Genomic DNA, 12,154 nt, shown 5'->3' on the forward strand with positions numbered 1-12,154 from the left:
AACACAGGAACGTTATTCGTCGAGGTCATATCAACGCACCAGGCGAAGAAACAACAACTTTTTATTTGGTTTATTGTCCGATCCTGATATTTTCCCTGCGTATCCTGATTATTTCAATCACAATACACAAGGCAGCCATCGTGCACACATGAATGCAGGTGCATCTCCATGGTTGCTTTGCTAAATTTGCTTCATTATCAAGCCAATAATGATAAAGACACAGATTTTTCTGAAGTTTTGGAGTAAAAACTTGCACTAAAGAGGAGCCAGTTCACTGTGTTGCAGCTTTCACAGACAATTTGATGCACTGCTCTCAGTTTGTTTACGTATATTGTATTGGAACCTACCAAATAAACCATAAATAAATGAAAGGGGATGCCGCCTTTATTACTTACGCCCCTAAGCTTTGGAACACTCTACCTTTAGACATCAGGGAAGCCAGCTCACCTGATATCTTTAAAAGAAGATTAAAGACCCACCTTTTCACTATAGCCTTTAACTAGCTCCTATTTTATTCCCACACTGTTGTCTTTTATTGTTTTATTTGCATCTTTTGTTTTATTTCAAATTTATTTCAATTTTTAGCCTTTTCTTTTTAATTCCACCCGGTGCTGTGTTTTATTCTTTTTAATGTTTTATTTAATGTGTTTTCAAATGTTCTTCTTTTTATTGTGAAGCACTTTGAGCTGCAAATCTTGTATGAAAGGTGCTCTACAAATAAAGTTTTATTATTATTATTATTGTTATTATTATTATAAAGTTGAGCCGACATTACTGCATGGCTCCAAACCTCCTCTCAGATTTGTGCAAATCCTTGAGTCTTGTTGCTCGCTCGCTGTCCTCCCCTGTATTTTTATACAAATTATGATGTACAGAATTAGAAAAGCCGAGTGGAAACAGAAAACGAGCACTTTTTTTTTTTTTTTTTTTTTGAAGGTTTTGCTGCTTGACAGTCGGGTGGAAACAGCGGCTCACTCGGCCTCTCGCTCGGTTAAAGCCGCTCGTGCACGACGGGGGAGAAACAGATGGCACGCGTCGTAAAACCACAACCGATAAATAAATAAATATCAGTTTTTATCAGCGGTGATGTCATGAGGAAACACTGGAAAATGGCTCAGCTATCCCAAACACACACACACACACACCACACACACACACACACTCACTCTGTTTATTCACTTTTCACTCGCTCATTTATTCTTAATGTGATTGTTTCACTGGCCGACTCTCGTTCTTACTCATTTGCCGAGCTGGTAGGCGTATTGATTGGAAACGTCTCTCGTATTGACTGGAAATCTCTTGCTCTTCCTCTCGATTGTTTTTTTTTTTTTTTTTTTTTTTTTTTTTTTGCTATTATTCTGTCTGATCCGTCTGAGAGAGGAACTCTAATGAAATGACTTAACCATGCAGCCTCCTCCCTTGTGTGTGTGTGTGTGTGTGTGTGTGTGCGTGCGTGCGCGCGTGCGCGTGTGTGTGTATGTTTGGCCTTTCCTGTGTTTATATCAGACCCGAGTGTATACTGTTTATTTGATTGAGCCTCTGACCTAGAAGGATCAACTTTTCCATGGTTACCAGCATAACTGACATGTGGCACAGATGGAAGGGCGTGGAGGGGCGTGTGTGTGTGTGTGTGTGTGTGAGAGAGAGAGAGAGAGAGAGAGAAGGAGAGAAAGACAGCCTTCCTGCATTTATCCCTGTGTGTGGATTATCTTCCAGTTTGAATGTCTTTTTTATGCATATATTCAATGCAAAATGTGTATTTATATATCATAAAGTCACTAAACACTCACTACTTTGTGTGTGTGTGTGTGTGTGTGTGTGTGTGTGTGTGTCTGCTAGCTGACTGTGTTTATGCTACTGAGGCAGGAACAATGTAACCCCTGTGGGTCTGCTGACAGACGGTGGATGTGGGAGCTGGTGGCCAAACCAGTGGCACGAAATACACCAGGAAACGTCGATCACACACTCACACACACACACATGCATGCACACACACACACACACACACACACACACACACACACACACAGAGCTGACAAACCTGTATGCACATCCCGTGACAGGTTTTCCTCTGTACCCAAGAGTTTACATCTTGCTTTGGCTTTTTCCTCAGAGCTGTACAGAGGAAGAGAGAGAGAGAGAGCGAGAAAGAGAGAGAGAGAGAGAGAGAGAGAGAGAGAGAGAGGGAGAGAGAGAGAGAGAGAGTGCTGTTATTGGAAGTTGCATCAGAGCCCCTAGACAGCTCTGTGAATTTCAGCCCAATTAATCTGGAGCTTGTGAGCAGAGCCTGCATAACAAGACTCGTCTGTTTGACCTCAGGCAAGCCGCGTGTGTGTGCGTGTGTGTGTGTGTGTGTGTGTGTGCATCTGCATGTAGCGCACGCAAAAAGTAAAGAAAAGAAGGACGTTGTGCATCGGAGGCGATCTGTTGTTCTCACTGTTGGTTGCCGTCATTGGAAAAAACAAAATGATAAATTCCACATTTCTTCCTCTTGTTTCTTCTTAGTTCCTCTCAGTAGTCGGTGACACCGCGGGTTACATTTCTTCTGCTTTCCACCCTGAAGTGATTGTGCTGCAGGGGTTTGTTGGCCCAGTAAATCAGCTAAACCCACATCACCAACAGGTTTTCCACGACGAATATTTTTCTTGTTTTATATGACAACCTATGTGACTTAATGGCTTAAATCTGTGGCTCTGTGCTGAAAATCAAGCAAACATATATATATCTATTTTTTTTTCCCTTTTATTTTGAACTACCATTTCCCCCTGAAGTGTGTGAGCAAGACGACGCTCACAGACAGAGAGGAAGCTCGCGGGTTCCACAAGCAAACATTTTTTTTTCTCCTTGTTTACCATTTCCAGAAAGGCAAATAAATACTTCATCACCCCGTTGGCCCGTTGTTGTTATTTTTAAGCGTATTGATTACTTATCGCTGTCGAGGAAGGCTTTGGAGGCGGAGTTTCGCTCCGGTTGCTGTTGCAGCGGCTCCTTGTTTCATTCGGTTTTAAGCCCTTTGTTGCATTTTTCTTTTATTTTCAGTGTTTTCACCGTTCATCAGCGCACATTGTGAAATGCACTTGTCATTTTGCAAAATAAAACCTGCGCCGAGCATGACTTAAAGACCAAGGACGGATGTGGACCCTGAGCGGACCACAACCGCTGGTTTAAATAAGTCCTAGACTACAGAAAAGGAGACAGAAATAAGGAGCATAAAAGTTATAAATGACACTAAATCATCTTTCTTATTCTTAATGATCAACCTCATGCTGCGGGGGGACTTTTACTTTTTAAATTTGGAGCCAGCAGCAAATCAGTTCTGACTTCCAGCTCGTATTTGCCACTCCCCGGCTCCTTCCTGCGCTCTCTGCCGAGGCGCCGTTTTTTCCCGGCGTGACTTGAACGCAGCATGAGAGGAGGGGGAATCTTTCCGAACATATTACCTCAATAAAGAGGTTAAATTGGCTCAAGAATGTAACGCGGCTAACAAGCCCCTCTGTTGGAGCAAGACGCCGTAATGTGATTAGTCCAAGTGGAACAGCAATAATGGCTCACTTTGTTTGGAGGAAAAAGTAACGTGACTCGTTATTTTGTACCTAAACACCGGCTGTTGCTATATATGACAATGTGTGCTAGTGTGAATGAGTGTGTGTGTGTGTGTGTGTGTGTGTGTGTGTGTGTGTGTGTCTGACAATGCTCCCTGCTGTCTGGCAGTTGCGTGACACCCGGTTCTGCCTGGCTCTCAAACACACTCCACTCATGGCACTCACACACACACACACAGACACACACAAACATGCACACGTACATTCATGCATACACACACATGCATACTCTCATTTCACTTAAACACACACACACACACACACAAACTACCAGTTATGCACCTACATGCTGCTCTTATTTATTCACATGCCCTTTCAGAACGCCTAAACACCGCTTCTCCCCCCATGTGTCTGTCTCTCTGTGTGCCTTACACACACACACACACACACACACACACACACACAGAGTCATATATATAAGTAAGTGTAGAGATTGCATGCATACCCAGCACGCTTCCTGGCAGAGCCCCTGGGCAGTGGCCGCCCAGCACGCAACTGCAAAGCACAAGTTTGGACACACAAGGGCTTTAACTAGCAACCTCTACTCCACTGTGTGTGTGTGTGTGTGTGTGTGTGTGTGTAAAAGTTCACACGGTGCATCTGTCAGAGCATTAAAGCTACACATACAATTTTAATCAAAGCAACATGACGTGATAGCTCCATGTTTAATGTTTAAATGACTCAAATCCCAAGTCGTGTGTGTGTGTGTGTGTGTGTGTGTGTGTGTGTGTTCATAATCGCATTAAAATCAACATATTGGAGAGAAAAGGGTTTCGTCTGCTGGGGCAGGTGACACGCTGACACACAGCTGGACAGAACCACGCTGTGAGGTGGAGTTAGCAGAGCGATGTATTGAGCCGGCAGTGGCCTTTTGTCAAAGGTCAGATATCGGCCGTCACCGGCTCTGTTCAGAATAAATTATCCGACTTGCTGGCTTCGGTCTAAATAACTCATTTTTCTGATGAAGCTGTTTGCATGTGCGGCGTAAACAGCTGTTCCATTGGAGACTCAAATAAAACACTGATCCAGATAAGATAAGAATAGAGATAAAAAAAGAAAATCCACAGTTAAGATAATACACTGCAAAAAGTCAAAATCTTACCAAGATTATTTCTTATTTCAAGTCAAAATGTCTTATTTCTAGTCAAAATATCTCATTACACTTAAAATAAGACATGATCAGCACAAAAATAACTTGTCTTTAGACAATTTTCACTTGTTTCAACTTGTTTCAATTGAAAATTTACTTGAAACAAGTGAAAATTTACTTGAAACAAGAAACAAATTTTGCCAATGGAACAAGCAAATTTTCACCTGTTCACTTGTGTCACAAGTAAAAATTTGCTTGTTCCATCGGCAAAATTTGTTTCTTGTTTCAAGCTAATTTTCACTTGTTTCAAGTAGATTTTTACTTGAAACAAGTGAAAATTGCTTTAAATGTAATGAGATATTTTGACTAGAAATAAGACATTTTGACTTGAAATAAGACAAATAATCTTGGTAAGATTTTGACTTTTTGCAGTGTATTCAATATTCCACATTGTCGTTTAGAGCGGATCCTGATTTAGCTTCATGCTGGAAGACGCTCTTTCATATGTGGCAAGCCGAGGGGGCAAAGACCGTCTCGCTAAATACTTGTCAGCGCAGCCGTTTGTTGTCCCTTAACACGGAGTAAAAATACACTTTGTGCACTCCTCTAGCACCTGAGCCCGCGGTTTTCCTCACGTATGAATTACTTTACATTAAGAGCTGATTGCAAAATAAATCATAAGGCTGTACTCTCTAATTAGTCTCGTGCAGAACAACACGCATCAAAATCTGTGCTGCTCACTGTACATAGTGTGTCATAAACAGTGTTGGGACCAATTACTCACAAAACTAATAAGTTACAATTACTAATTACTTCTGTAAAAAAGTAATATTGATTACTACTCAATTACTGCTGCAGTGTTGGGCACGTTACTTTGAAAAAGTGATTCATTATAGTTTAAAGTAGTGATGCCAGCTTGTCCAGGTGGGGAATTGAACCCTCGGTCTTCTGTATGGCAGGCAGAGATACTATCCGCTCTGCCGTTGGGGAACACATGTACTTTTTATAATTTGTGCTGAGTCATTCTCCATGCATGTTGATAAGTTACGAAAAACTGCAAAGTCCGACTGGTTTGAAAATTGACACGCCGCTTTTTCTCCACAAGACGCACATTTTTTGAATAGGATAATAAAATAATAATAAGTATTAGTAGTAAGTAACGGCTAGTAACGGTGCATTTAATTGTCAGTAACGGTAACGACGTTGTAACGGGGGAAACAGTCATTTGTTTGATTACTCGTTACTGATAAAAGTAACGCCGTTTCTTTGTAACGCCGTTTCTTTGTAACGCCGTTACTCCCATCACTGGTCATAAACTATGTAAAGAAGTGCAAACGTGATTGGCACAAGCAAAAATGACATTTCAACGTGGAGTTTTATACCATGTTCAGAGGTTGGAGGATTTTCTCTGCCCCCTCATTGCATCCCAGTGCTGCGTCACTCGTCTGGTTTCTCTCTCGTCTTCAGGTGCGCATGTGGCTAACACTCCTTTTTGGCTGAAACCTGCGACATGACTGTGACAGTGACCCTTCTCACACTTAGATCATCAGAAAACACTGATTACATGGACATTTCTCATTCTGCGTATTAAATTAGAGGTTGTTTTTTTCACTTCCTATCTTTTTTTTTTTTTTTTTATTGTGCAATATGACATTACAGTGACAATACAGGACCGACAAACAAGGTGTGGACAATCAAACAACAGCGACAGCATTTGTGGTTTTGTGTGTGCATGCATGTGTGTGTGTGTGATTTGAGAGTATCAAAAACGGTAATATGAGTTAAATAATAATAATAATTATAATAATAATAAATATAATTATCAGACAGGCAAAACGGAATAATAATACTAATAGAAATGAGTAAACAGAAGAGAACAAAAAAAAAAAAAAATAAAAAATAAGACCATTAAAAGAAAGTAGAGGCAAAAAAAAAAAAAAAAAAACAGAAACACCACAATGCAAACTTATAATTTTTGCAATAATAATAGTAAGAATAATATCAATAAGAATAATATTAAATACTACTAATGATGATAAGTAACAATAATAATAATATGGAGAATATGGAATGTACATTATACATTTAACAAGCAAAACTGTTTTAAAAAGAAAAAAAAAAAAACCTAATTGGCGACTTTGTCATCATTGTCAGTGTCGATATTAAACGTTTTTTTATCTATTTATTTTTGTGATACTAGTTGTTACATAATTGTTTTGCATTATGATGCAGTGTTTAGTGTGATGATGTAATGTTTACTCGTGACTAGTTGCTGCACTGGTGGTGATAAATAACAGATCAACATGTGAGGGATAATCCACGTTGAGGTGGTCTCCTTTCCTCTGCACGGATCGTTATGTTTTCATTATTTCTTTTTTTTTTTTCGCCTCAGAGTGGGTTATCCCGCTTATTATGCAGCTTTTCCTCACAAGAGAAGTCAGCAAATTTACAGAGATTAATCATTAATCACTCGCAATTATTTTATTGGTCTAAAAGCAAGCAAACATAATTCATTGCAGTCATTTAGTTAGAGTTGTCTCCATACCAACAGCAGCAGTAAAAGCACAGAAAAGGCAAATGGCTGTAACTTTTTCACAAGAGTCTCCTGCTCAGAAATAATAAAACATAAATCCAACACTGCTGATGGATAGCAGGATATTGCATACGGTCCACGTCAACGTGATGTTATCCGCTGCCAAAGCGATGTAGGTTGAATTTTGATCTGATTCCACACAAGTATCCGTGAATATGTTTTCATTATCATTATTTTTTTATAGCAGATGGCAGACCAGAGGAATAATTCCAGTGTGGGAGGATTTTACTCATTAGTTTCAGTCTGTAGAACCTGCAGTGAGACCCGCGTCACCGCGTATTAAGGAGCTGTTTAGTTCCTTTTTAATGGAGCGTTTTGTAATTACATTTTTTGTGCCATGAAAACAGACAAATTTAAGGATGAATATTGAAAAAAAATATTTATGTAAATAAATCAGTCTTCAAAATCCTAAATCCATCTAACCCAGTGAGTGTGAAAACGCCTGTGTGTGTCTATGTGTGTTTTTTGTGTGTGTGTCTGTGTGTGTGTGTGTGTGTGTGTGTGTGTGTGTGTGCCCTACCTCTGAACATACTGCACCATCTTTAGAGGAGTGTTCCTAATCTCACGATTTGTGGATTTTTCTCGTTTTAGTGGCACAATCCCAGGTGAATATGTCACTCTACTTACACTCTGCTCTGCTGCTGTTCACATGAGCCACAGTTGGTTGTTATGATTTTTTTTTTTTTTTTCTAAACTAGTCCACAGGTCAAGAGGCATTATAATCCAAGATTGGGATTTTCGTAAAAAGCCACCATCTGCTTACTTGATCTTATCATGCCATGAAAAATGCTTTAATGGCAGATATTTTGCATAAAACATATTACAGACAGTTTAATGTGGAAATTTTTTTTTAAAAAGTCCCCGTGCTGAGTTGTGAAAATGGGAACATGCCACAGGTCAACTTTTAGCCAGTAACCCACACCAGAAGTGGGATTAGTTCACTTTTAACTAAACCAGTTCAGTAGGGCGAGTTCCCCCCGCCCAACAGCAACGTTCCTCTCCAACATCGTTGCTTTCAAGCAACAAATATGCATTATGTCATTTTTATTTATTTATTTATTTATTTATTTGGGCTTGACCACAATGGGAAGTTTGAAAAGCCATTTGCTTTGATCTCTAAAGCACCAAAGGTCTTATAATTTTCTTTTTCGACATCAACTTGCACCAGTGGGGTCTAAAATGATCTATTTCCTGCGTGACCAGAATGAACTGCACCTCTGATTGGACTTTTCTCTTCTACCCAAATTTTTGGTGCAGCCCATCTCATCCCTTTGATGCAATGCAAATTAATATCATACTAATTCTACTTGAGAAACCCGTTTTTTTTTTGTTTGTTTGTTTTTTTGTTTTGTTTTTTGCGTTTCCAGCTGGTCGTCCGTTGTTGAGCAGCGCCTGAAGCCGCCGGCAGCAGGGTGGAGATTGCAAGTGTCTGGATGTTTTCTAAATGGTTTGCCTGTTTGCCTGCCGTTCACATGGGCAGGCGTGGGAGTGTTAAACCTCCGAAATCCAGTATAACCTGTCCGCCGTTTCAGATATTATATAGCAGGTTTCCGCGAAAACAAACAATGGCACAATGCAACAACAAAAGCTGTTGTTTTTCTAAGAATAGAGAATGAAATAAAGGCGTGTAATGACTGGAATTCCAGCAGGCAGGTTTACTGGTAAGTTTCTTAATCCCCAGACCTGTGGGTTCGAGGGTAACTGTGGGTGTGTGTGTGTGTGTGTGTTAGAGACAAGACGCTTTTAGTAGCCTTCTGAATTTCACCATCACAATTACAACTTCAGTAATGTGAGCAGTCGGGGTTGTTGCTGTCAGCCGTGTGCCTTTTGTTTGGGCTTTCTGTGATGGATCCACTAGGTTTCACCACGCGAGGTAAGACACACACACACCAGGCCGACTTTCCACTGCGAGCTAAGCCTGTCTTCGAGCCAGACGGTGCTCATGGCCTCAAACTATGAGAACAAAAACCATTTGTGTTTCCGGTGTCGAGCCGAAAGCCCCGCAGTCTTGCCTGATAACCCGCCCATCAAATGCCACCTCTCCTCCACCTCTGCCAGCTGTATCACCATAAATCGTATAACGTCCTCATTTCATCAAACACCGTCGACTTGAGGTTGGACACTGTCCTCTGGCCAGATAGTGAGCCGAGTCCTAATGTCCTCGTCTGACCAGGAACACCATTTGTTCTCCATTTTCCTTTTCTCCAGTGCGCTGATATCAGCTGCACCGTCTCCCTGCCCAAGCCTCGGCTAGCCCTGCCCGGCCCCCAGGTGTTCACCGGGCCATTAGCACCTGGAAACGGGCCCCCCGACAGCCCCACCGAGGCACGATCAAAGACCAGACGTGACGATGGGAATGCAGCTGGCCTTGGCACGCACTAGCACACCCAGGTTTGGCGTGACAGTGGAAAGCTGTCTGCTGTGCGCCGCCACGTTCAGCCTCTGGAAACTCCAGAGGGTTTGAAGTTATGGCTCCAAAACAGAGCCGAGGCTGGAAAATGAGTTTTGAAAGTCAGACGTTTCAGAAAGCTGCAGTGAAATGACTGCCGATGTGTGTGATTGTGTGTGTGATTGATGTTGATCAAGAATTATAATCAGTTATTATGGCCAATTTGTGATATGGGTGACATTTTACATTTTGAAGTGCCTGAATTGGAATTGTTTGATTGGCCCCAGCACTGCTATGTGTGTTTTCTCATATGCTTAACTTGGACCTTTCCCCCTTTCCTCCCTGTGTTCCTGCAGGGCCAGCTGCTGGTCCGGACCGGGCGGGTCCACCTCGGGGAGAAGGTCCTGCGGGACGCGGTCCAGGCCCACAGCACCTCCCACGAGGCGTGGAGCGGCCTGGGCGAGGCCCTGCAGTCCCGGGGCTCCAGCCAGGCCCCCGACTGCTTCCTGACCGCCCTGGAGCTGGAGGCCTCCTGCCCCATCCGGCCCTTCACCATCATCACCCGGGAGCTGTGAGGGGCCCGGGGTGGGGGCTTGGTGGGGTTTGGTGGAGGTTCAGGAAGGGGGAAGTGGCCCATTGTTGGACAAGTATACACACTGTATGCTGTGTATTTATATATACAGTCAAAAGTAGAGCCCTTCTCCCTGCAGTGATCGTAGTATAACAGATGATTTCACTTTCAGTACTGTTAAATAATAATTCAATGATGATTTCTGTAATAACTGTAATAATGTTATAATTCCCAATCAAAAAACTTTTTTTTTAAGTGGTGAGCCATTCACTCTCACCCCCTCAGGATATCAGATTGGAGCTGAATTGCCTAAAAATATCTCCCACCCCCATCCTCACATTAATTTTCCTCATAATTATTCAGCATCCACGCATAGGAAGTGGCAGAGAAATCATTCTTTCTGCCGATGGAAGTATTTGCGATACTTTGATCATATTTAGGTGTGCAGCTTTGAGGATCTATACCGGATACATGATGATATGTAAATAAAAAATTACTGCTCCCAGGGAGTTATAAGTAAATTAATAATAGGAGTTTTGAGATGAGAAACGAAAAGTTTTAGTGACGCGTTCGCTGTGGAGCCCATCGCTGGTCAACGGCATTGGGCCATTCTGTCCAAAAATAAGCCGGTTTTTCCTTTCGCCTCTGTTTCATTATTGATCTTGACTGGCGTCCCCGTTAAATCATGTTAAAATAATGACTCCAGCAAGGAGAAAAAAAAAAAAAAAAAAACGGGGCCAACTTATCTCTTGGTTTCTGACAGCAGCACATCCATAATACATGATGATTAAGGGTTTATAAAGTAGAACGCTGTGCCGGAGATGTGCTGACTACATCCCGGGATGGAGCATGTGTTGCAGTGTATGTGCAAATATATTCTGTGTGTGTGTGTGTGTGTGTGTGTGTGTGTGTGTGTGACATAAATTCCAATGTTACGAAGACGCTGCCCTTCGCACCAGCAACCCCGCTCCATCTTTGTTTTAACCTTTGATGTATTTTTGATAATGACTTTGATCGAGTTTGCTTACACACATGCACATGCACACACACACACACACACACACTCCCTCCCTTCCCTTCCATCAGCACCTGGGATCTCCAACATGCACCGGGGCGTTCATGCTGTATCATCCTCTGTCATTACCGTGTGTGTGTGTTTTTCTGTCCGCACATGTATCTCATGTATCTGCATGCATGCGTGTTTGTGTGTGTTTGTTTGTGAAATGCTCCCTGTGGGGCGTTGTCAGTCCCCCGCTCTGTTTGTACAGTACAGCGGGTGACTCATCCGTTCATAATGTGTGTTGTTTCCTTGACTCATCTGTCCATAACGCTGTCTTTTATAAACAACAATGGCTTGTAAAAATCACCGCTGGATGCCGCGTCTTCACCTGCCCTGTCACTTGTGACTAATGGACATCACTTCCGAGTGCCTAACCACATTAATGTGAGCAGTGGGACCGGGCTGCCGGCTTATGTAATACTGCCAGCACAGTTTTCTGCCTCCAAACTCCCCTCCTCCTCCTCCTCCTCTCTCTCTCTCTCTCTCTCTCTCTCTCTCTCTCTGTCTGCCTCGCTCTATCGCGCTCTCCCTCCCTGCTTGCCTGATGTGATCTGATGTGGCTTGGTTGCCTAGCAGCCATTCCCTTGTTTGACTAACTGGGGAAGCAGAGAGATATCTAGTCTGCTGAGCAACACACACACACACACACACACACACACATGCACATACATACACATGCATGGAAGAATGGAAGGCAAATGGATTTTTTTTTTTTTTTTTTTTTTTTTTTTTTTAAGATGACTGCTGCTAATCCACGATGCGCTTTAACTTTCATGCCATCGGTCAATACAGAAGAGTGGGCGTCATTTGTTTTTAGAAGGAAACACTTCATGTATTGCGCACACACAC

General features: G+C 42.2%; 1 protein-coding gene across 4 annotated transcripts in view; it reads left to right on the forward strand.

Annotated features, from left to right (window-relative positions):
* The window catches only part of ttc7a (tetratricopeptide repeat domain 7A), a 69,033-nt gene extending 57,422 nt beyond the window's left edge, over positions 1 to 11,611 (forward strand). For all 4 annotated transcript variants that reach the window (XM_030071388.1, XM_030071391.1, XM_030071390.1 and 1 more), the window contains one exon: positions 10,031 to 11,611. In XM_030071388.1, coding sequence (XP_029927248.1) covers positions 10,031 to 10,249 — 219 coding nt within the window. In that variant the 3' untranslated portion in view covers positions 10,250 to 11,611. The remainder of the gene's footprint in view (positions 1 to 10,030) is intronic.
* The last annotated feature ends 543 nt before the right edge of the window (positions 11,612 to 12,154 follow it).

This window comes from Myripristis murdjan, chromosome 15 (genome assembly GCF_902150065.1).
Source record: "Myripristis murdjan chromosome 15, fMyrMur1.1, whole genome shotgun sequence".
Lineage (NCBI taxonomy): Eukaryota > Metazoa > Chordata > Actinopteri > Holocentriformes > Holocentridae > Myripristis > Myripristis murdjan.